General features: G+C 45.2%; 1 protein-coding gene across 13 annotated transcripts; it reads left to right on the top strand.

The window, feature by feature from the left end:
• Window positions 1-484: 484 nt before the first annotated feature.
• Window positions 485-25,556, top strand: LOC120048498 (tubulin beta chain-like). 13 transcript variants are annotated; one of them, XM_038994512.1, is made up of 11 exons: window positions 485-541; window positions 10,008-10,116; window positions 10,285-10,395; window positions 10,623-10,867; window positions 12,156-12,937; window positions 16,620-17,968; window positions 18,342-21,664; window positions 22,216-22,377; window positions 22,542-22,724; window positions 22,982-23,107; window positions 24,196-25,556. In XM_038994512.1, the coding sequence occupies exons 1-11, from the start codon at window positions 485-487 to the stop codon at window positions 24,517-24,519; spliced, it is 6,771 nt and encodes a 2,256-aa protein (XP_038850440.1). In that variant the 3' UTR covers window positions 24,520-25,556. The 13 variants fall into 13 exon arrangements, with proteins under 13 accessions (XP_038850440.1, XP_038850447.1, XP_038850451.1 ...); XM_038994513.1 differs by lacking the exons at window positions 485-541; window positions 10,008-10,116; window positions 10,285-10,395; window positions 10,623-10,867; window positions 12,156-12,937 and adding exons at window positions 14,244-14,268; window positions 14,878-15,016; window positions 15,495-16,136; window positions 16,311-16,389 and having other exon boundaries at window positions 16,557-17,968; XM_038994519.1 differs by lacking the exons at window positions 16,620-17,968; window positions 22,216-22,377; window positions 22,542-22,724; window positions 22,982-23,107; window positions 24,196-25,556 and having other exon boundaries at window positions 12,156-12,950; window positions 19,494-19,659.
• Window positions 25,557-25,809: the final 253 nt, after the last annotated feature.

Raw genomic sequence — 25,809 nt, 5'->3', positions numbered from 1 at the left:
TGTATGACACAATCCCATCCAAAACTACACATTTGGTTAGTAGAGACACTACTGAGTATTTTCCACCCCACTTTAGCTGAGACAGGTAGAGAAGTTCTCTCTCTACAGCCCAATATTCTCAACATACCAATGTCAACATTGTATTTTTTCATTATTGGTATATATATACTGTATTTATTTAAAAAATTTATTAAATCATATTTTGTATTTGTTTTCATAAATTACTCATTTCATTTTCTTGATATCACAATAGAAGTGTCCAGTGAATAAAATGCATTATCTTTTGAATTAGTTATCCACATTGCAATGTTTTGAAAACCGCCTTTTATTTTGAAAGTTTCCTCATTACCGTACGAAAATTACATCATTGTTTGTGCTGATGGCAGAATTCTCCTGTCCAGATGACCAAAACCATTGTCCATACTAGTTCGGTTGGGTCTTCATGGTGCACTGTCTCTGTGTCTCAAAATTTCTACCAGTCAAGATGAGGGAAATCGTGCATATCCAAGCCGGCCAGTGCGGTAACCAGATTGGCGCCAAGGTAAGAACCTATACATTCATCATCCTAATTATGAACTTCTATTGTAGTCTAACTGTTGCAGTTTAATATAAAAAATGTTTTGTCAGGTTGGATTTGATACATTAGATTAGGATATAGCGCGAGATGAGACCACTATGCTTTGAGCTTTTGTTTCATCACAAAAAGTGGCTTCCTTTTTAAACCTAATAATAAAACCTTACATCCTCAGTAATACAACTACAATGGTTTGGATAAATGTATTGAATGACTGTCTATAGAATAGTAAAGACTTGTTTCAAATTAATCAACACAACTAAAACCTACTACAAAGAATGGATAATCACCCAGTCACATTCACCCTATTAGGCTACCATATTACTATGTAGGCCTATTGCAATATTATTTCATACAATATGCAGAGTTAATTGGGTGTGTGATTGCTACCATTTGTTAAAGTATTGTAACTCCACAATTAAAAACTATTTGATAAATGTATGTGTGTGTGGGTCTGTGTGAGCCGGTGTGTGTAATTGCGGTGTGCAATTGTCTAGGAATATCGGTTTAACAGGGTTCTCTGACTGTCGGGACAGGATTTCTTTCTCACCACCGGGCGTGTCTGCGTCTGCAGGTCGCGTTAAAGCTGCTCTCGCATGATTGTCTGAACTCAACCTATTATTCCATTGTCAAAGTCTGTCAAACTGCAATGGTGACTTGCCCCTTTTGCCTCGCATATGTGAGAAACTTGCGTTCAATATAATGGTGACTTGCCCCTTTTGCCTCGCATATGTGAGAAACTTGCGTTCAATATAATGGTGACTTGTCCCTTTTGCCTCGCATATAGGAAACTTGCGTTCAAGACAATCACATCTATTCATGTAGCCTGCTATGCGCAAGAGCCATATGACATGTTTTCCTTCATATATTGGATCGATATATCGATTCGATTTATTCCAGCGGGGTGTGTAGATGCGGACAGAGTTTTCCATTGGTGTGTGAGAGGTGGTGCAAAGGAGTATGGAGAAGAGTGGGGCGTGCATAATTTACAATGATGGAAAGGGGATAAAATACAATTTGAGAGGGCTGTCAGTTGTTTGGGCTTTTCCAAATTGGAGAGACAAAATGTTAATAAAATGTTTGTTCACTTTGAGATAATATTCTTTATTTTGTAGGGCATGACTGGTTTGTGTTAGTGGTCCATTTCCCATGTACAATAAGCCTTGACATCATCAGATAGAAGTACCCCAACCCCACCCAGTCTCTCATAGGCCTATGGGTGAAACTGTTTGACAGTCTTTCTGGTTGAAAGCTCATATAGGCCTACAATGGAGGACATAATGGTCCAGTCAGACCAATAAAATCCATATTCTCTGTATCAGGGTGTCTAAGGTTGTCATGACTACCCCAGGTCCATGGTTATTATAGAGCCACAGAACCATACCAAGGTCATTCCTTCCTCAGACATACAGTACAGCTCATCGTTATCATGATGGCAGAGCCTTTTCCGGCTGCTAGCGTTGATTTTAATCATGTCCAATTATAAAAGCAGGACCGTACAGTAGCACTGCCCGCCTTATCCTAATCAATGTCTGTCCTCCCCTAACCAAATTAGGGGCGGATGGGGTGGGGGAGGGACATACAGACAGAGGAAACAGCTGACGTAACAGACGGTGAAATCACTGGGTTCAACACCGATTTAATCTGATACTACTGGAGGAAGAGAGACAGACAGAGATGAGAAGAAAGAGCGAGAGAGAGAGCGATGGACAAGAAGGGGAGTGTGTAAGAGAGAGAGAGAGGTGCCCAATGAATAAAACATTTTCCTTTGGATTACGCCATGGCACAGTCTATTCTTTTCATTCAACTTTTCTTTAGACTGAGAAGTCCTATTGAGACAATGAATCTCTTTTTGTAGGGAGACTTGGCCAAGAAGGTAGCTCCAGTATACAGGTTGATGATACAATCAGGACATACTGTACATATACAGTCGTGGCCAAAAGTTTTGAGAATGACACAAATATTAATTTCCACGAAGTTTGCTGCTTCAGTGTCTTTAGATATTTTTGTCAGATGTTACTATGGAATATTGAAGTATAATTACAAGCATTTCATACATGTCAAAGGCTTTTATTGACAATTACATGAAGTTGATGCAAAGTGTCAATATTTGCAATGTTGACCCTTCTTTTTCAAGACCTCTGCAATCCGCCCTGGCATGCTGTCAATTAACTTCTGGACCACATCCTGACTGATGGCAGCCCATTCTTGCATAATCAATGCTTGGAGTTTGTCAGAATTTGTGGGGTTTTGTTTGTCCACCCGCCTCTTGAGGATTGACCACAAGTTCTCAATGGGATTAAGGTCTGGGGAGTTTCCTGACCATGGACCCAAAATATCGATGTTTTGTTCACCGAGCCACTTAGTTATCACTTTTTCCTTATGGCAAGGTGCTCCATCATGCTGGAAAAGGCATTGTTTGTCACCAAACTGTTCCTGGATGGTTGGGAGAAGTTGCTCTCGGAGGATGTGTTGGTACCATTCTTTATTTATAAAATTGTGAGTGAGCCCACTCCCTTGGCTGAGAAGCAACCCCACACATGAATGGTCTCAGGATGCTTTACTGTTGGGACGACACAGGACTGATGGTAGCGCTCACCTTGTCTTCTCCGGACAAGCTTTTTTCCAGATGCCCCAAACAATCGGAAAGGGGATTCATCAGAGAAAATTACTTTACCCCAGTCCTGAGCAGTCCAATCCCTGTACCTTTTGCAGAATATCAGTCTGTCCCTGAGGTTTTTCCTGGAGAGAAGTGGCTTCTTTGCTGCCCTTCTTGACACAAGGCCATCCTCCAAAAGTCTTCGCCTCACTGTGCGTGCAGATGCACTCACACCTGCCTACTGCCATTCCTGAGCAAGTTCTGTACAGGTGGTGCCCCGATCCCGCAGCTGAATCAACTTTAGGAGACGGTCCTGGCACTTGCTGGACTTTCTTGGGCGCCCTGAAGCCTTCTTCACAACAATTGAACCCCTCTCCTTGAAGTTCTTGATGATCCGATAAATGGTTGATTTAGGTGCAATCTTACTAGCAGCAATATCCTTGCCTGTGAAGCCCTTTTTGTGCAAAGCAATGATGACGGCACATGTTTCCTTGCAGGTAACAATGGTTGACAGAGGAAGAACAATGATTCCCAGAACCATCCTCCTTTTAAAGCTTCCAGTCTGTTATTCAAACTCAATCAGCATGACAGATTGATCTCCAGCCTTGTCCTCGTCAACACTCACACCTGTGTTAATGAGAGAATCACTGACATGATGTCAGCTGGTCCTTTTGTGGCAGGGCTGAAATGCAGTGGACATGTTGTGTGTATTTGGGGATTCAGTTAATTTGCATGGCAAAGAGGAACTTTGCAATTAATTGCAATTCATCTGATCCCTCTTCATAACATTCTGGAGTATATGCAAATTGCATTCATACAAACTGAGGCAGCAAACTTTGTGAAAATTAATATTTGTGTCATTCTCAAAACTTTTGGCCACGACTGTACATCATATGTCTCTGAGATTAATACAATTTCACATTAAATTGAAATCCACATTGATTGTAAGCTACTTCAATGGACAGTGAACCTCGCTGGTGTCCATGTAACTGTTTGTCTAGTAAAGCGTTAGTTAGAATAACATTACTGTTGGTCTGACAGTGAGGACGCTACTCCCTCTAGGGTGTCATTGGGTTGGATGGCCACCGGCTGGATCTGACTGACAGCCCAGTTGAAGGCATAGGAGAGTGGGTGTGGCACCGTCCGCTTTCCTGGCCATTGTCCCCATTCTTTCAAAGCAATTATTCTCAGTCCTCCCTGATAACCATCTATCCTATCTATGGCTGTCCCTCACTCATCCTCTTTCTCTGACTCTCTCCCTCAGATTAAGGTCACATGGTCATATTGCCTGAGCCTACATGGTTTATCAAAACACTGATTGCTACTGTATATTGAGTCCACACAGTTGAGTACCCTCAAATCTCTCTTAACTACTGATCTGCTATACAGACTGTTTATCCAGATTATCCATAATCCTCCCTTAATGCTGCTGTTTACAGAAAATCAGCAGAGACAGCGACATAAACAAATGTCTGAAACAAAAGGTCACACAGACACACACACAAACACGCAATGCATACTCCTCAAGGGCTGAACTAGACATGATTACAGATCTAGAGATGATCAGCTTTCTCAATTAACTCTGACTGCCTGCAAATGGATTTCATTTTCACATTTGTCTAAGAAAAGATCTGTGGGTCCTTTGTGTTTTATCCCTCTCCTCACATGGCCTTTTAAACGCCTCCTCTGTTCAAATAACACTATTATAACCATCTATCTCAGTCTATGAATATTTAAATTGATCCAGGGCCGACTTAGTGATTTGGAGGCCCCAGGAAGAGGCCAGTCTTTTTATGAATTTATGGTAAAGACGTAATTTAACTGTAAAAATGTATTACCTTTTAATGTGCCATGAACACAACCAGTCATGATGTTTTCATCTGATTGTCAAACAAATCACTTAAAAAAGTAGGTTACCTTCGCACGTTCATTCTAAAATAATTCCAGCATCTGAACAGTACACTGTACACCTGCCAACTTCTCTTCAATTCGCAAGTGACTGAAACTATCTGGAGAAAGCATCCAAGTGAGCAAAACAGCGCCCCTCTGTCTTACTATATGTAGCCCATGTATCTGATGCTGTCTAGCCAAAAAGAGTATGAAATGCCATCATCTTTATTGCTACATAGCATCAGATACATGGGCTACACATACATGTCCTCTGCCTCGAAGACGATGGCAGTATTATCAGCAGCACCTGTCTTCTACTAAATAGTCTATGGGCCCAGGGTTGGGTTTCTATTAAGCTAACATGGAATTGTTAGCTTAATAGTCATAGCAAGGATCATTTAGCTATTTGATTTATAATTTTAGGACCCCTGTAGGTATAAAAAAAATACAAAAATATAAACGCAACATCTAAAGTGTTGGTCCCATGTTTCATGAGCTGAAATAAAAGATCCCAGAAATGTTCCATATGAACAAAAAGTTTATTTCTCTCAAATGTTGTGCTCATATTTGTTTACATCCCTCTTCGTGAGCATTTCTCCTCTGCCAAGATAATCCATCCACCTGACAGGTGTGGCATATCAAGAAGCTGACTAAACAGCATGATCACTACACAGGTGCACCTTGTGCTGAAGACAATAAAAGGCCACTCTAAAATGTGTAGTTTTGTTACACAACACAATGCCACAGATGTCTCAAGTTTTGAGGGAGAGTGCTATTGGCATTCTGACTGCAGAAATGTCCACCAGAGTTGTTGCCAGATAATTTTCATTTCTCTACCTTAAGTCACCTCCAACATCGTTTTAGATTATTTGGCAGTGCATCCAACCGGCCTCACAACCGCAGACCATGTGTATGGCGTCGAGTGGGTGAGCGGTTTGGACGTGTCAATGATGGCAGTGGGGTTATGGTATTGGCAGGCATAAACTACAGACAACGAACACAATTACATTTTATCGATGGCAATTTGAATGCACAAAAATACTGTCAAGAGATCCTGAAGCCCATTGCGAGGCCCATTTTTTTTTAAAGGTATCTGTGACCAACAGATGCATATCTGTATTCCAAGTCATGTGAAATCCATAGATTAGGGCCTAATGAATTCATTTCAATTGACTCATTTACTCCCATGAGCTGTAACTCAGTAAAATCAATGAAATTGTTGCATGTTGCTTTTATAATTTTGTTCAGTACATGAAACATTAAATTTGGCCTTACTGCTATTAGCCCATAGACACGCACTGAATAACAGATGCATACATGTAAAAACAGATAGTCAAACATTTAGTAAAAAGGAAGTATGTTTTGAAGTGTCTGTCCTATATCTGAGCGATATAAAAAATGTTATGCCCTGCCCATGAGGGCCCTTGATGGTGTGAGGCCTGAGGCAATTGCCTCTTCTGTCCGGCAGTGGATTGACCACTCTATGGTGTTACATTCAGTGCTTGATTTGGTCCGGAGCTGTCCGTACCGTCATTTCTAATTTTCTAATTGCGTTCCAGCTCCTCTACAAAACAAAGTAGCTTATCGCTGATCCTGTCACACGGGACTAGGTGTGTGAGGAAGAATCAGGCGCAGAGAGCAGAGAGTTCCACAGGGAAAAGTGCACTTTAATACGGCACAAACGCAAGCCCACAACACAGGGCGCGGAAATAAATGGATCACCCAAACCACAGGGTACCAGGTCTGGAACACGAACACACCTAACTAACGCACACACGTAACACAAGAATAATCCCGCACAAAACAAGGGCGGGTAAACGTACTTTAAATAAGGAAGCCCATCAAGCACACAAATAGACACAGGTGCAACTAATAAGACAAAACAAACAGACAACGAAAAAGGGATCGGTGGCGGCTAGTAGGCCGGTGACGACGACCGCCGAGCACCGCCCGAACAGGCAGGGGAGCCAACTTCGGCGGAAGTCGTGACAGATCCAGATTCACACACCGAGGCCAAAAAAGTTGACCAAAGCAGAATATAGACGGTATCTGCATTGAATAGCAATGCAGAGTGGCCATTCATTTCCCGATTCCGCTTTGTTCAAGTTTATTTGCCGCCAGTCTGTGAGTCTTTGCGTGACCGTAGGCTATTTGAGATTGTGCAGATTTAAAATGCGCCAATTTGAATGCACACGATGCGCTGTTCCAAGTTGTTAAATTAGGGTTTGTAAAGTCATGGAAATTAGTTTAATAATTTTTGTTAATATATTTCATGAAGGCACACTTTTAAATATTATCAATCACTTAAAAATCTACATATCAGCCATTATCGGAACGACCATTCAGTGCGTGTCTGTGTGTGCTGCGTGTGCACCAGTGCGAGTGGGCCGTTGCTTGAGAGAGAGCGAGACATTTCAGCAGCAGGTATAAACAAAATGACAAACAGATTAACTAGATGGCCAATTCAAAACATTACTTGTAGCTATAGTTACCTAGCAGGATAACTGCTAACTAAGCATTCATGTCGTTGTCACCTTTCCACCGACACTGTAGATAGCCTAAATACATCTGTACCGTTGGAAAGCTGGGAATCCCCTCTATTAAACAGTAGCCATGTAATTGCAACAACGTTTAAAAATATTCTAAGAATGGCCTAATTGAAAAATAACTTGCTGTGCATAGATCTCCCCTGAAACATGAATATTTGAGCATTATATACACTGCTCAAAAAAATAAAGGGAACACTTTATTTTTATGCCCTCCATGTGCTCGCCAGAGGTAGCCTGACTGCCATTAGGTACCGAGATGAGATCCTCAGACCCCTTGTGAGACCATATGCTGACACATGCACATTTGTGGCCTGCTGGAGGTCATTTTGCAGGGCTCTGGCAGTGCTCCTCCTTGCACAAAGGCGGAGGTAGCGGTCCTGCTGCTGGGTTGTTGCCCTCCTACGGCCTCCTCCACGTCTCCTGATGTACTGTCCTGTCTCCTGGTAGCGCCTCCATGCTCTGGACACTACGCTGACAGACACAGCAAACCTTCTTGCCACAGCTCGCATTGATGTGCCATCCTGGATGAGCTGCACTACCTGAGCCACTTGTGTGGGTTGTAGACTCCGTCTCATGCTACCACTAGAGTGAAAGCACCGCCAGCATTCAAAAGTGACCAAAACATCAGCCAGGAAGCATAGGAACTGAGAAGTGGTCTGTGGTCACCACCTGCAGAACCACTCCTTTATTGGGGGTGTCTTGCTAATTGCCTATAATTTCCACCTTTTGTCTATTCCATTTGCACAACAGCATGTGAAATGTATTGTCAATCAGTGTTGCTTCCTAAGTGGACAGTTTGATTTCACAGAAGTGTGATTGACTTGGAGTTACATTGTGTTGTTTAAGTGTTCCCTTTATTTTTTTGAGCAGTGTATTAACATGTCTAGTTAGATACCTTGCTTTCAAGTAGCCTACCTTATCCATTTGATCCCTGATTTATTGAATGAGGGAATTGATGGGGTCATGATAGGTGCTGCACCAAATGTTTGATGTATTATAATAATTGATTTTGCTTATGTTGTATTAATAGAAGGGAAGGGCTGTAAGACCCCTCCCCCACTACATTTATAGTGTCCTAGACTACAGATTAACAATATATATATCTGCATTATAAGGTTTATTATTGTTCCACAGTTATTTTCTAGTCTCTGCCTCATAAAGAAACGGTCTGAGAGATGTGTGAGTTATTGCAGTCAAAACAGGGTGTCTGTGAGAAAGCGACTCAAGGCTTAAAGAGATTCATAAACACAGAACCCTGCAGGGGAGTGAAAGAGACAAGAGACTAGTCAGACATACCACCATAAAGCAACTTGGGGAGTGGAAAATTACTGCTGAGCCCTTAAAAAACACTGGAACTAGTGTCTCTCCTGCAAGTTTGTAAAACTGTATATGCATGGGCTTGGTCTCATGAGTAGAAGGTATTGACGTAGGCAGTTACATCACTAGGGGTTGACTGCAAGCATATTAAAAGCAACTTGGACTTTTCCTATTTTGCAGAACTCAGGAGAGACATCCGTTGTATGTTTAATGTTTGATCTTTGACTTCTGTCTACAGCTGTATTTTGATTCAAATTGTTAGGATTAAAAGTGCACATTTTGAGTATTCCTTATTTGTTAAGTAAATAACAGAGCCCAGAAAAGTGGAACCAACATAATAATTTAATAAAGACAAAAGTATATGGTTGTAATGCTGAAATATTTTATATCAAGCTTGCCATCCATCATTCAGTTACTGCAGGCTTTTATTCAAGCCCTGGTCTAACCACAGTGTAGCCGAAACATCAGCTGCTCATCAGGACCTTGATAGGCAGACTTGGGTGTTTCAGGGCTGGATCAAAAGCCAAGCCTTCACACCCAGGAGGTCCCCAGATGGAGGGTTGAACACATGTTGACATGTAACAAACAGTGCAGTTCTACTTTGTGGGGGGTTAAGAGCCTTGATCAAGGGCACAACAGCAGGAGATGGTAGCCCTACATGGGATCAGACAGCCTTCCAGTGTCAATAATGCTTACTTTTTCATGTAGGCTATAATAATAGTCATGAACATTTGGTTAAAAGTCATGGAGAAGTCATAAAAAATAAGTATGATTAACAATGAATAATCAGAGGTCTCTATAGCATTATGTAATTTGTGAATTTAGGTGAACATAATCTAATGGACCGTCTTGGAAAAAGATACCTCTTGCACTTATTTTATCCCAAGCACGTGTTACATTTGGTTTAGTGAGCCAAGAATTTGCTGTTGTTTTCATCATATTCCACAACAAGAGAGACAGTGATTTCAGACATTTCGGCTCATGCTTCAGTCTTTGTTTGCCATGTATTCCTCTCTATAAAACGTGTGGCATATGAACCTAGGAAACTGATGTGCTGTCATCAATTTTGTGTCTATAGTTCTGGGAGGTGATCAGCGATGAGCACGGGATCGACCCCACAGGCACCTACCATGGAGATGGCGACCTGCAGTTGGACAGAATCAGTGTGTACTACAACGAGGCAACAGGTACCACACCCCTAAATCTATTGCCATGATCCTGCCACATTTTAATATGTAGCATATTTAACCCAGTCTATATGGCTATGCTGGTGGAGAGTTGTTTTAGTAATGGTTTCCTACAGTATTCACCTGATGTCTTTTCCCTCCTTCCCTCTGTCTCTGTCTCTCATGGAGGTGGTAAATATGTACCCAGGGCCGTCCTCGTGGACCTTGAGCCTGGCACCATGGACTCTGTGAGGTCTGGACCCTTTGGACAGATCTTCAGGCCAGACAACTTTGTGTTTGGTAGGTGGACATACAACCTGTTTGTAGGCAATGGATGGGGATGGATATAACAGAAAATGTGAAATATATGTTAGAACTAGGCACCCAAGAGAACCCAGTAGAATGTAATAATTTATTGATGGGGGGGGGGGGGGGGGGCTATTGATTATCATTACTAGATTTGTTTCATATACAATATAAGTTAAATGTCTTCTCCTTCTTATTACTCCCTTCTCCCCTTCCTTCAGGCCAGAGCGGTGCTGGTAACAACTGGGCAAAGGGCCACTACACAGAGGGAGCAGAGCTGGTGGACTCTGTCCTGGATGTAGTGAGGAAGGAGGCAGAAAACTGTGACTGCCTGCAGGGATTCCAGCTCACCCACTCCCTGGGTGGAGGCACGGGGTCGGGTATGGGCACCCTGCTCATCAGCAAGATCAGAGAGGAGTACCCTGACCGCATCATGAACACCTTCAGCGTGGTGCCCTCACCAAAGGTACTGTTACGTGCCTCCTAAAGGAGGGAGGTGCAGGAATCAGGAAGTCCCAGTGGCAAAATAGTTTATTGAGCAGTCCCAACTCAACAACAACATGGGACTGAAACAACGAGGTTGCCACACACACAGGGAAATAAACGCTACACGCGGAGGAGAAACCTCTACTCCTAAACTCATAGCAAACGGCACAACTGCCGTGAGAAAAGAAAACCCCATGGTGCAGACACGCACCCCAAACAACGTAACCACAGAAAACAATCCCGCACAAAGACTAGCAGGCAGCGGAGGTAAATATACCCACCGAAATCAACTAATAAGACACAGGTGTAAACAATACAGACAGAAACAAACGAAAAGGAAAAATGGATCGGTGGCAGCTAGTAGGCCGGCGACGACGACCGCCGAGCACCGCCCGAACAGGGAGAGGAGCCACCTTCGGTGGAAGTCGTGACAGGTACTGTCATGTCAGCCGAGACTGCTGTTTTGCGGGTACTATTTAATGAAGCTGCCAGTTGAGGACTTGTGAGGTGTCTGTTTCTCAAACTAGACACTCTAGTTCTCTCTTGTTCTCTTGCTCAGTTGTGCATCGGGGCCTCCCACTCCTCTTTCTATTCTGGTTAGAGCCAGTCTGCGCTGTTCTGTGAAGGGAGTAGGACACAGCGCTGTACCAGATCTTCAGTTTCTTGAAAGTTTCTCGCATGGAATAGCCTTAATTTTTCAGAACAGGAATGAATTGACGAGTTTCAGAAGAAAGTGCTTTGTTTCTGGCCATTTTGAGCCTGTAATCGAACCCACAAATTCTGATGCTCCAGATACATAACTAGTCTAAAGAAGGCCAGTTTTATTGCTTCTGTAATCAGCACAACAGTTTTCAGCTGTGCTAACATAATTGCAAAAGGGTTTTCTAATGATCAATTTGCCTTTTAAAATGATAAACTTGGATTAGCTAAAACAACGTACCATTGGAACACAGGAGTGATGGTTGCTGATAATGGGCCTCTGTACACCTATGTAGATATTCCATAAAAAATCTGCTGTTTCCACCTACAACAGTCATTTACAACATTAACAATGTCTACACTGTATTTCTGATCAATTTGATATTATTTTAATGGACAAAAAATGTGCTTTTCTTTCAAAAACAAGGAAATGTCTAAATGGCCCCAAACGTTTGAACCGTAGTGTATATTGAGTATTTTTTGTTGTTGAAATGCTTCAATACAAATGTACTTGATGAGGCGGATAATATAAAGTACTTTAATCTCTCTCTCTCTTTGTTTCTTTCCAGGTATCAGACACAGTGGTGGAGCCATACAACGCCACCCTGTCCGTTCACCAGCTTGTGGAGAACACAGACGAGACGTTCTGCATTGACAACGAGGCCCTTTATGACATCTGCTTCCGCACGCTCAAACTGACTACGCCAACCTACGGTGACCTCAACCACCTGGTGTCAGCCACCATGAGCGGCGTCACCACCTGCCTGCGCTTCCCTGGCCAGCTCAACGCTGACCTCCGCAAATTGGCCGTCAACATGGTGCCCTTCCCCCGTCTGCACTTCTTCATGCCCGGCTTCGCCCCCCTCACCAGCAGGGGCAGCCAGCAGTACCGTGCCCTCACCGTGCCCGAGCTTACCCAACAGGTGTTTGACGCAAAAAACATGATGGCCGCCTGCGACCCTCGTCATGGCCGCTACCTTACTGTGGCCGCAGTGTTCCGGGGCCAAATGTCCATGAAGGAGGTGGACGAGCAGATGCTTAATATCCAGAACAAGAACAGCAGCTACTTCGTGGAATGGATCCCCAACAACGTGAAGACCGCTGTCTGCGACATCCCACCCCGCGGCCTCAAGATGTCTGTCACCTTCATCGGCAACAGCACAGCCATCCAGGAGCTGTTCAAGCGTATCTCTGAGCAGTTCACCGCCATGTTCCGCCGCAAGGCCTTCTTGCACTGGTATACTGGAGAGGGCATGGACGAGATGGAGTTCACTGAGGCAGAGAGCAACATGAACGACCTGGTGTCTGAGTACCAGCAGTACCAGGACGCCACCGCTGAGGAAGAGGGAGAGTTCGAGGAGGAGGCTGAAGACGATGACGCTTAAAGACAGAGCTTTGAAAATGAAGATTGTATTCGAAGGGCCAAATGAAGCTGTGAAACCACATAGGAAAAAAACAACCTCAAAGTAACTTAGAAGCAAGAAAAAGTTAAAGGGGTCCTAAAACCAATGTTGAGCATTTTTTTTATCTAATGGAAAATATTATAGTAATGTAGATACACCCCTTGTGACTGCAAATAAATGAACGAATGTTCATCTCTTGTCTTGTCCTCATTTGTCCTGTAACAATAGGCATACTGTTTGACTGACAGATGTTACAAGTTATCATTCCATCCACAATGTGAAATCTGAGATAGAAAGATATGTGTTTTTGTTGAGTACTGTGAGTGCTTTGAGTCACAAAGTTTGATACACTAGGGAGGCTGTTGATGCATACCATCATCATGGGCCTGAGAGGAGGAAAGTTAGTTATATCATTGGAATAACATTAAACTCACAGCATGTGAATGAACACATTCTTACATTATGAAAACATATTACAGGCCCAAAGCAGCGCTATTCCCGCTATGACAACAGAGTAGCATCTGGATAAGATTAAGTGCAGCAATAAGGCTTGAACTGCCTCAAAATGGAACAAAACTATGAATATTCATGAACACAATAGAATAGGCCTATATTAGTATTGGTGCAATAGCCAGAAAATGTATATTTAAGAATGGTATGCTCTTACTCTTCCCATTCAATTGTTATAATATAAAAGGAAACAACACAAGGGAACATTAATGAGTTGGGAAATGCGTACACAGTTTAATGCATTCAAATACTACACGTTCATAAAAGAGACAGAGAACAGACACTAGAGGGGAAATGGCTGTGTAAACACGGATGCAAATGATACCGGATCCCAAACTATCCAAATAATAATGGGAAGATTCACTCCTATTCCTATAATAAAAGTAAAATGTCATTGGATCGCTCCGAAAGAGGAAAAGGCGCTTCAGTGGAGATGCACGCCCCTTTGTCTATCCAGCGCGGTAAAAAAAAATGTAGAATTCGTATTGCATGGCCGGGTGCCCAGGGTAGGCGGAGATTTTAGACCATTCCATTGGTCCTTCCGTGAAATCTCGAATCACTCTTAGCGCCAAGAAATGCTCAAGTCATACCTTTCATGTCCATTCAAGTCCTTAATAATAATGATCGATGTTCTTTTACCCAATCATCACAAATCAGAGCATAACTGACAGCCGTTTCGATCAATGATATTATAGACCCACCCACCGAAGGCGGGCAGATATTCTACCGGAAATGCACATTGTTTTTCATCGTTCGAAAGGCATGCACGGTAAGTGTGCTGTTTTAAAGAAAAAGTGAATATCCATAAAATATGTGTTCTATTAACAGTTGCACACATGATTGAGACATTGCGCGAGTATTTTTAATACACTGGCATTTGATGATTGCTTTAGCAATTACCTTTGCTGTCCTGTATTTTGTACAGACGTGTCCCAGACTCCAGTCCAGAGACATGACATGAACTGGACTGTGGACTAGATTGCTAACTCGCTAACGTTAGACCATGAACGTTCCTTTGAATGATTGAATTTGTAACTAACTTTAACGTCTCGAGCTGTATTCAAAACGTTAATCCATGACCACGATTACCATTTTTTGATGTTACTGATCAAATTGCTTTATCCGCTAACGTTAGCAAGTTATCTGCCCACCTAGCTGGCTTGAAGGTAAAACGTGTTCTTTATGGTAATTGGTGGCCTTGTTTACTGAATAAGTGATTGATAGTCACATTTAGAAACGTTCTGCTAACTTAGCTAGTTAGATTGCTAGCTAACTATATTCTAACGATAGCCAGCCAGTGCATCCCGATAAAACAATTTAGCTGACAAACTAATTACTGTTTTGCTGCCATGTTTTCTGTCCCTTTGGCTGATTTTAGATTGAAGGGTGAATGGAGGCAACACAGCTGATCGATGACTCAATATTGGAAGAGTCAGAGGAGGAGGATGATGGAGAGAAGCGAGGAGAGCCACTGGCCAAACTCAGGGTGTTAAAAAATAAACACATCACAGAGACTGGTGAGTAGAGCCCAGTTATGTCCCCATCCTTTCTATAATATTTTAGCCTTTACAAATATGCCTAGACTTGTACAACATCTCGCATTGCTGGCATTTTGTAGCATGCATTGCTTTCCCTCTTACTTTGTTTCATCAACACAAGATTTGAGATATTCAGCAGGTAGCCTAGTGGTTAGAGCGTTGGGCCAGTAACTGAAAGGTTGCTGGATCGAATCCCCGAGCTGGCAAGGTAAAAATCTATCGTTCTGCCTTTGAACAAGGCAGTTAACCCACTGTTCCTAGGCCATCATTGTAAAGAAGAATTTGTTCCTAACTGACTTGCCTAGTTAAATAAAGGTTAAATAAATAAACAATATATACAAACTTGTTTGTCAAAGTGTTTCATGAAATAATTATGTCAGTTTATGACATGTTTATATTTGCTGCTAAAAGCAGTATTTTATTGATACTCCCCCCTCCCTCCCTCTCTCTCTCTCAGAGTTGCCTCTCTACCAGGGAGAAAATGTGTTGGGTCGAAACCCAGACTCCTGCTCCCTGCCCCTCGTGGCCAGCTCCGTATCCAAGCAACACACCATCATCTCCATCTCAATGTTTCGTGGCAACCGTCATCACGGCAACGTTGCCGCCATGGAGACAGAGGCTTTAGTGTGGGACCTGGGCAGCATGAACGGGACAAGGAAGGGCCGGACCAAACTGACCCCTCACGTCCGCTACGCACTGACCGAGGGAGAGTGTGTGGTAATAGCTGACATCCCCTGCCAGTATGTCTCTGTGGACCAGAGGGGGGGACAGGGGCACATGCAGAACCCGACAAACGCACACTCTGGAAAGGGAAGGAGGTCAGGGCCAGACAGGAAGGCCCAGCTCAGAGGAAGCCCTAGCGGCCAAGGTCTGGGACGAGAGACTGGCACACCGAAGACTGAGAGACCAACTGAGGGTAGAGGAGTTAATGGAGAGATGGGGGCACCGTCGTTGACTGAGCTGGGTGGAAAGGGTAAAACTCTGGTTAAACCCCTGTTGTTTGAACAAACCCCCACACAGCCTGAGAGGACACTGGTGCCTGAGTCTGACTCCGATGGAGAGCGAGAGGGACGGAGAGACAAACGGGGAAAGTACTTTGGTAAAATTATGTTTATTATTTCACTTGCTGTAATCTCAACACATGGTGCTCTGATCAAGCTTTGTTGCAGTGTTTTGTAAATATCTATTTCTTTCCTTTGTCTCTCTACCTTTCTTTCTCTACCTCTCTCTCTCTACCTCTCTCTCTCTTTCGTTCTCTCTCTTTTTCTGTTAGTCTCTGATTCTGACTCCCACATGTCCAGTCCCACCTGTTCTACATTCCTCAGTCCTACAAACAAAGTCATTCCAGAGAGGTAAAGTTCCCATCCATCCATTCATTTACACTTCAGTAACCTGATATCATCACTGAAAACTTAAATATTGAATTATATTTTAAACTATAAATATATATTAGAATACAGTGGGTGTTTGTATTCCGTTGTATTCAAAGTGAAGTCACCTTTCCTTGTATGTCTAACAGTGAGGAGGAGAGCCCCATCACTCCCTCCTCCTCTGCTAAAAACAGACCCAAGAAAGTAGTGAGCTTCAGTGAGGAGGAGAGTGACATGGATGGACCGAGACAGCAGCCCAGGAGAAGAAGAGCCCAAGTGATAGTGGACGACAGCGAAGAAGAGGAGGAGGGGAAGGAAGGGAAAGAGGCTCTAGGAGAGAAGGAAACTGGCAAAAGGACAAGAGGAAAGGAGGATGTGTCAGTGGTGAACCAGGTCAGTCAAGCTGAGAGAGATGGACCAATGGTGTCTACAGAGGTCAAGTTTAACATGGACAGTGACACAGACGTAGAGGGAGAGGAGGAGATGGGGCTGTCTGCACCTGTAAACGCTGTTAAGCCACCAGCCGCAACAGAACCTCCTACTACAGACTCTGACCCAGGCCAGATCCACATGGACAGTGATACCGATGTGGAGGAAGGGGATACTATGGACGGTGACTCTAAGTTAATGCTAACTGCTGCCGATGTGGAGAGGAAACCAGTAGATTCTGTCCCAGTGGTGCAGCCAACAGAGATACACCTGGACAGTGATACAGACGTGGATGATGATGATGTTGTTGTGTCGGACAGTGCTACCAATGTTACCTCCTTCGTATCCGATCCGGTTGAGAAACCAGACGGTTCTGCCCCTGCAGTGCCGCCCGTAGAATTCCACCTAGACACTGACACAGATGTGGAAGAGGAGGACACAGACACACATTCCAAAACAGTTCCAGAATCAGATTCTAGTGGGATCAGAACAGGGATTGCTGGTCACCAGGAGATCCTTTTGGACAGTGATACTGATGAAGAAGACAACCCTTTTGCCCCTCCGGCCAGCAGCAGAACAGCGGAGCTCCTTAATCCACCCACCAGTGTAGGACCTGCAGCTGCTGCTCCTCTGGAGATCAGGTCTGACAGCGACACAGACTTAGAGGAAGACGCCACACAGACCATGAACCTTCCTCCTCCTAATGTCGCCACGGTAACGGAGGACGCGGTGTTAGCGTCGCGACAGGCTGTGCTTCCATCACCCACAACAACGACAACCGGTGCTGTTACCAAGACAATCGCTCTCAGGTCATCTGCTGACACAGATGCTGAGGAGGAGAGGTTGGAGCCCAAACCCCCCCGGTGTCGGCCCCCAGCAGGGATGGTCCCGGAGTCGGACCTCAGTGAGCCCAGTGACTTCAGGATGGACAGTGATACGGAGGAGGATGGACCAGAGGAGGCAGGCCAGGGACAGACTGGAGGTCGGCTCAGAGAGGGGGCAGCTGGCCCCGGGCTGCTCCCCCTGGGCGGTTCCCCTGGCCCTCATCAGAAGTGCTCCACCCCTTTGGCATCGTCAGTACAGGAGGAGATGGAGACTCAGGCCTTCCTCAGTCCCTCTGACCCCTTCAGACGTAAGTCATGGATTGTATGGTTTGCATCTTAAATCACACCCTGATTCCTATGCAATGCACTGCCTTTGACCAGGGTCCATAGGGTCCATAAGGCTCTGGTCAAAGGAAATTGACTATACTTTTGTTTATGTGTAACTCTGTGTTGTTGTTTTTGTTGCACTGCTTTGCTTTATCTTGGCCAGGTCGCAGTTGTAAATGAGAACTTTTTCTCAACTGGCCTACCTGGTTAAATAAAGGTGAAATAATAAATATAGGGAATAGGGTGCCATTTGGGACACAGCCATGGACTTTGACAAGAGATTATACATTTCCAGTGGAAACTGTGAATCTGCTGTGTTCATTTGTAACCTGTCTCTCTATCTTTCCTCCTCAGACCCAGCTCTCCCTCCTGTGCTGAGGCCTACAGCAGCATTGTTCTGCTCTGCATCAGACAGCCAGGAGGACGATGACTTTGTGGTGGCTGAGACCCAGTCATTTGTGTTGGAGGCCCATAACCAGGGCCATCAGAGCAGCCTTCCAGTGGAACCCACCCTGGATGCCACGCAGCCCTACAGTCTGGAGCCTTCCTTGGGGGAGGACCGGGAGGAGCAGCCCAGCCGAGGCTCCTTCCATCTGGGTCTGTCAGACAGCAGCCACCTCCACCTCCAGGCCAGGGACCAGGCCTCAGAGAGCACCCAGGCATTCAGCTTCCCAGATGGGGATTCTGACCTGGAGGCCACCCAGACCTATGGATCTGGAGGGGGGAGCGAGGAGCCTGGCCTGGGCCAGAGGTCTGCGGTGTTCGGGAGGAACAGGCAGGTGGACTTTGCCGTGGAGGCAACACAGGCTTATGCTGCCCAGCCTCGCAGTGACACAGAGGAGGAAGATGAAGAGGAGACGCAGCCCTTGGAGTTCCCCACCCCGTCTAATGTTGCTACGACTGAAACCCTGCCCAAGTCTGCCTATGAGGAAGAGGACAGTGAGGAGGACGAAGATTTGGTTGGGGCCAAGCCCCTGACCCCAGTAAGGAGAGGGAGATCTGGAGGAGCGAGGGAGGAAGAGGAGCAGGAGACCCAGACTGGTGAGGTGCTGACCAACCAATACCTCTCCACAGCTCAAACTCTGGACATGGTCCAGGAGAGTGATGATGAGGAAGAAGCCAAACCAGACTCGCCCAGAAGAAGACGGCCCCAAAAACAGACAGTAGACGAGGAAGAGACACAGACTGTTGGCTCCTACCTCTCCACTGCTGAAACCCAGCCCATGTTTACTGCTGCTGCTGCTGAGGATGATGATAATGAGGAGGAAGAACTCAAACCTTCATCACCCAGAAGGAGGGGAAGGTCCCGGAGAGGGAGAGTAGAAGAGGAGGAGACACAACCTAGTGAGTTCCTCACCAGCTCCCACATCTCCACCGCTGAAACTCAGCCTATGGGTACTTGTGACACTGAGGAAGAGAAGGGGGAGGACACCAAAGCTAAAGGACAGGCTCAGAGAGGGCGAGGGAAAGAGTCGGAGGCTGGGACAAGTGGTGTCAGCAGTAGAGGAAGAAGAGGAGCTAGAGGAGGAGAGGAGGAGAGCTCTGAGCCTCTGAAAACGCAGATGAGAGGGAAGGGGAAGGCTGTGAACACCGCGGGAGGGAGGAGAGAGGTGTTGCCTGAGGAGGAAGAGAGTGAGAAAGAAGAAGAGGCGGAGGTGGTTGAGCAAGGGAGGAGAGGAAGAAAGAGTGTGAAACAACAGAAAGAGGGAGAAAAAGAAAGACTTGAGGAAGAGGGAATAGAGAAGGAAAGACAAGAACAGGCTGAGAAGGAACGGTTGCAGAAGGAAAAAGTAGAATCAGAAAGGGTTACGAAGGAACAACAGGACCGAGAGAGGATGGAACAGGAACTTAAAGAACAAGATGAGAGATTAGAGAGGGAGAGTGTGGAAAGAGAAGAAACCGAAAGGATGGAGAGAGAGGAAAGGGAACAGGAGGAAAGAGAGCGGCTTGAGAGGGAAAGGAAGGAACGAGAAGAGCAAGAAAGACTGGAGAAAGAGAGGGTAAAAAGAGAAGAGAAGGAGAGATTAGAGGAAGAAAAAGAAAGAATAGAGAGGGAGAGGAAAGAAATAGAAGAGAGGAAAAGACTGGAGAGGGAGGAAAAAGAGAAGCAAGAACGATTGGAGCGAGAAAGCAGGGAAAGGGAAGCGCTTGAGCGATTGGAGAGAGAAAGGGTGGAGAAAGAGAGAATAGAGGGAGAACAAGCAGAAAAGCAAAGATTGGAGAAAGAGCGTAAAGAGATATTGGAGAAAGAAAAAAGGGAAAGAGAAGAGAAGAGAAAACAGGAGAGAGAACTATTGAAGAAGAAAAAGGAAGAGAAGGAGCGATTAGACAGGGAAACGAAGGAGAGAAACCTGAAAGAGAAATTGGAGAGGGAGAAGAAGGAAAGAGAAAAGAGAGATGCCGAGGAGAAAGAAAAGGAGATAAAAGAACGACAAGCGAAGGAACAAGGAGAAAAACAAGCAAAGAAAGACGACGAAAATGAGCCAAAAACATCCACGAGAGGCCGCAGAGCAACCATCAGGAGAACCGTCACGGTTCCACCCACAACAGAACCACAACCTGAACTTGATATTCTGTCCAGCCAACCAGAACCAGTTCCAGCTAGTATAACTAGGTCTCGCTCCAACTCTTCCAACTCTGTCAGCTCTGAGAGATCCAGCATAGGCACCCTGGGGAGCAGAGGGAGAGGGGGGAGGAAGACCACCAGCACCACAGAGCCAGCCCCTGGTCCAGACAACCCCACCCGCAACAGCACCAGGAGAAGGACGTTGGTCGGGACGGTTGTGGCTCCCCCTGCTGCTGTGGAGGTCACAGTGCAGGACATTCTCTCCAGCGAACAGTTTGTTGCCAGGAGAACCCGCTCTCGCTCCAGCTCCACCAACTCCCACAGCTCCACCAACTCAGTCTCCACCTGTATCGTGGCTAGCGTGAGCTCTCAGAGCAAAGGGAGGGGAGGAGGCAGAATGAGGAAGACTGGAACAGAGTCTGTCTCTCCCAGTAACAGGCAGAGTGAGCAGCCTCCAGCCCCCAAGCCCACAGCCAGAGGCAGGAGAAGCCAGAAAGTAGAGGATGATGGTCCACACCCTGAGATTAATGAGAAGGCTGATTCTCAGGAGGCTGGTGGTACCACTAGAGGGCAGAAGAAAACAGCCAAAACCAATGAGCCAGACCCTCTAGTAGCAGATGAAGAAACCACTCCAGCCCAGGTAACAGAGGACTCCCCCGCTCCTAGAGGGAATGGAAGAGGCCGGGGCCGAGGCGGACAGAGAGACAACACACCTGAATCCACCACTACAACAGCAGAAGGGGACACTCCAAGTGAAGAGGGAGTGGAGTCTAAAACTGGTGGGAGAGGGAAAGGGAGGAAGAGGGGGCTGGAAGAGGAGCAGGAGAACAGTGGGTTCAAGGTTCCCCGGAGGAAAGCTAAGGTTCAGAGGGGAGGGAGATGCAGGACAGCAGAGGAGGAAGGAGAGAAAGAGGAGAATCCTGCATCCACTCCAGCAAAGAGGGGCAGAGTCTCCACTGCACATGTGAAAAAGATAGCAGAGGAGAAGAGTATGGAGGGACAGAGTGAGAAGATGGAAGAGGCTGGTACTGTGCAGAGGAAAGTCCGAGGCAGGCAGTCGACGGTTCAGATAAAGAAAGAAGAGGAATCTGTTTTGGACTCTAATTCTGTGGTAATGTTCTCTCTCCATCTGCTCCCTTCTGATAGACAAGCCTTTGAAAAGCTATGCACTCAATTTCTGTCCACACCCAGCTCCACTCTCTTCATACACTGACTCAGTCTTTTCCCACTAGAGTAATGGATTTCAATTAACATCATTCAGTGACTCCCAAGGCATCTATCTCTCTCTTTCTCTCTTTCTCTTTCTCTCCCTCAGCCATGGGAGTACACTGGCATCTCTCTGTCCATTAGGAGTACACTGGCATCTCTCTGTCCATTAGGAGTACACTGGCATCTCTCTGTCCATTAGGAGTACACTGGCATCTCTCTGTCCATTAGGAGTACACTGACATATTTGCATAACAGCCCTAGTAATGAATTAAGTGGTTCAATGTGCGTAACTGTCAATTTGTATACACCCTGTATTACTGACTAATGATACTCTCTCTCTCTCTCTCTCTCTCTCTCTCTCTTTCTTCCTCTCTTCCCCCTCTCTTTCTCTCCTCCCTCTCCCTCTCTTCCCCCTCTCTCTCTTCTTCCACCCCCTACCCCTCTCTGCTTCAGGTGCCCCAGACCCCTACAGGTAAGGGCAGAGGTAAGCGTAGGGCCCCTGTGGAATCATCACCGCTAGCCAGGACCCCTCGCTCCCCCTCTGCCTCTCCCCTGTCCTCCTTCTCCTTCTCTGGGACACTGGGCTCAGTTAGGGCCGACACGCAGTCCTACAAGGTAAGGTAATGGACATGTCTGTGTGTGTTTAGTGTCTGTGTGTTAGAGCATTAAATCTCTCTGATGCACAGTTGTGTATGTGGGTTTTGAAAGCCCTCCCTTCCTCTGCCTCTTACTCTCTATCCTCTCCCTCCTGTTATTCTCTCTTTGACCCCTCCTCTCAGGTGTTGTTTACAGGAGTGGTGGATGAGGAGGGGGGGAAGGTGGTGTCTCGTCTGGGGGGCAGCCTGGCAAAGGGCGTGGCTGACATGACCCACCTGGTGACTGACAGGGTCCGACGCACCGTCAAGTTCCTGTGTGCTGTGGCCCGCGGCGTGCCCGTCGTCACCACCGATTGGCTGGATAAGGTTAGTCCCCACCCCCCCACCAGGAAGTGAAGATGGACCTGAAGATTGTAAAAATAGAATGCACATCACTGTTATGTGTAATGGGGTGGTTGGAGTTCTTTCTGGAAGTGCTTTTGTACAATTGGGGACAATTTTGTACAAGAACTTCTGAGACATTTTTCTTTTAGTATAATGACTATCTGATCATGGTTGGCGTCAGAGCCTCGTTTTAACCTCAAAACCTTCCCCTCTTTCTCTGCACTCTCTCCCCCCCTCAGTGTGGTAAGGTGGGTCGTTTCCTACCTACTGACAGGTACCTGGTGAAGGACAGAGAGCAGGAGAACAAGTTTAGCTTCTGTCTGGAGGAATCACTGAGGACTGCCAGCACCCAACCTCTACTACAGGTACACACACACTCTCCTCCTCTCCTCCATCTGTCCAATTCATCCCTTTATGTTTGTGTGTTAATGTCCCAACTCTGTGTGTGTGTGTGTGTGTGTGTGTGTGTGTGTGTGTGTGTGTGTGTGTGTGTGTGTGTGTGTGTGTGTGTGTGTGTGTGTGTGTGTGTGTGTGTGTGTGTGTGTGTGTGTGCTCCCCGCTGTGCCTCCCATCCATGTTTATTCAAATAGGCAACACACACACACACACACACACATCCCTAGGAGAGCGCAGGCGCTAGGCAAATAATGACTCACAGGAACCCAGGAATTGTTCTGCATACATACATTCTCCTGAATCATTTAGATGGGTTTGTCAGTGTGTGAACAATCCACACTTCCCAATGGCCTCCTTTTATCTACGACTACACACCATAGACTGTTGAAAACACACGACACACTAAAGCCATGTCCTGAGAATATGGGTTTCTGTATAATCAAATCAAATGTTATTTGTCACATGCTTCCTAAACAACAGGTGTGGACTACTGAACTGCTTACTTACGGACCCTTCCCAACAAAGCAGAGAGAAAGAAAATAGTTAAACATGTAATAATAAAAGTAATAATAGATACATAATGAGTAATAATAACTTGGCTGTACAAGGACTACCATTCCCTAGTGGATGTGCAGGGGTAAGAGGTAGATCTATACATACGGTGCATTCTGAAAGTATTCAGTCCATGAGCTATTCCAAATTTTGGTATGTTAAAGCCTTATTCTAAAATAGATTTTTTTTTAAAGATCATTTCAGTCTACACACAATACCCCATAATGACAAAACAGGTTTTTAGAAATGTTTGCAAATGTATTAAAATTGTTAAAAACTGACCTTATCACAGGCAAGCTGCATTAACTATTAATGTTGTGGTTGTGTTCAATGGGCAGCTCTCCCATGAACTCAGTTCTGACTGAACAGCAAGCAGGCTATTATCTTATCTCCTTTTTACTTCCTGTTTATAAAACTGGCTTCTTAGCCTTAGTGAACACACTGATTTGTAAATTTAAAGGGGAAAATGAAACGCCAAATAAGAGCATGCCCTCTCCTCTCTCAGGGTTATGAGGTCCATGTGACCAGGTCAGTGTTGCCAGAGCCAGCCCAGATGAAGGACATCATCGTCTGTAGCAGAGCTCGCTTCCTCTCCACGATGCCCTCCACTCAGAAGGCCCAGGCCCGGACCCTAGTGATATCGTGTGGGGAGGACTGGTCTCTCTGTGCTCCTGCTCTCTCTGCTTCTCTCCCCGTCCTCAGTGCTGAGTTCCTGCTAACTGGTATATTACAGCAGAGAGTGGACCTGGAAACCCATGTCCTCTCAGCCCCCAAACCCAGGGCCCAGCCAGGAGCCAAAGGCCAGGCCAGGGGGAGGAAGAGAATGTAACAGAAAGACCAAACTCACCTGGGTGTTATTCATTAGTGCATACTGTAGCAAAACCATATGCAACAGAAAACAAACACTAGTGTTTCTTATTGGACAAGTTCAGGTAATCCCTCCCTGTTTTAGTCTGTTTTCTACCGTTAGGTGAATATGACCCTGTCTACAGGGCCAGGGAGAAGGCATTACAGTTCCAGAGAAGACCACAGACATATGGCACCCGTGTGTGTGTGTGTGATGGCATAGCATGCAGCACCCACCTCCACCTGTATAGAGAACAGTAGCAGGTCCAGGCCACAGAGGAGTGGTAACTACAGTACTACTCCCCTGGAGGGGCTGGAGACCATTAGACACCTGAGAGAGGGGAGAATGAGGATTTGGCTGTACAAGAGACAGTGGCAGCATCCCAAATGGGACCCTATTGCTTACTTTTGACAAGAGCCCTGCACTATGTAGGGAATAGAGTGCTATTTGGGACGCAGACGTAAAAGGCTGGTGAGAGGAGACATCCACCTGTAGACCACATAGTTGAGAATGTATTCACTCAGATAAGAAGACAAACAAACCCAAGAGATGGAAATATATTCCTATGTTTATGAGGGTAGAGAGAGAATAGATGATGAGAAATGCTCTGAATAGATTTGTGTTCATAAAAAAATATATAAATATGAGTTAACATAGAGAGAAGAGACGGAGTAATAAGATAATTTACTGCCTATCCCAGTCATTTATTTTGTCTCTTCCTCTTTTCCTGTCTTTCCTCTCTCTCCTGATCCTTTATCTATACGGATTAATAGCCATCCTCTCGCCTTTGTATAAAGATAACAAATATATATATTAGTGCCTATTTTACGAGGATAATGTTGAATATACCAGATATCTGTCTTCACTGGCTGTGATTGCTGAAGGGACATGTCTTCAATCTTAGAGAAAGGACTGAACTGATTGTTTTAATGCTGCTCATCCATCTACATCTTTGTATGTCTAGGAGTTAAATGTGTCTTTATTTACTGACCAATAAACCTTTTGTACTGAACCTCTGAGTGATTTGTTAAATTGTGTTTGTATTTTTGGGGGGTGGGAATTTCTTATGCCATATGTTTAGATGTTGTATAATATTTTGGCTACCTGCCATTTCATTAAGTGTTTTTAGGCCAATTAATGGCAGTCAATGGACGAATGTTTACTGTGTTCTGTCACTTCATTTAGGCATAGTCTGGGCTTTGGGATGTTTTAATACATAATAGATATACTCGATTGAGGTTGAACTAAATCCCTCGACACAGCCTTCACTTC

The sequence above is a fragment of the Salvelinus namaycush genome, chromosome 5, assembly GCF_016432855.1.
Source record: "Salvelinus namaycush isolate Seneca chromosome 5, SaNama_1.0, whole genome shotgun sequence".
NCBI classification, from domain to species: Eukaryota; Metazoa; Chordata; class Actinopteri; order Salmoniformes; family Salmonidae; genus Salvelinus; species Salvelinus namaycush.
Note: the sequence above shows the minus strand (reverse complement) of the source record. Positions and strands in the feature narration are given on the sequence as shown.

Bases quoted from the DNA above. Each gene is read 5' to 3' on its own strand.
- LOC120048498 (XM_038994512.1), top strand. From the start codon at position 485: ATGAGGGAAATCGTGCATATCCAAGCCGGCCAGTGCGGTAACCAGATT. The intron at 22,725-22,981 runs GTTAGTCCCCAC...TCCCCCCCTCAG, and splicing joins CCACCGATTGGCTGGATAAG to TGTGGTAAGGTGGGTCGTTT. The intron at 23,108-24,195 runs GTACACACACAC...CTCCTCTCTCAG, and splicing joins GCACCCAACCTCTACTACAG to GGTTATGAGGTCCATGTGAC.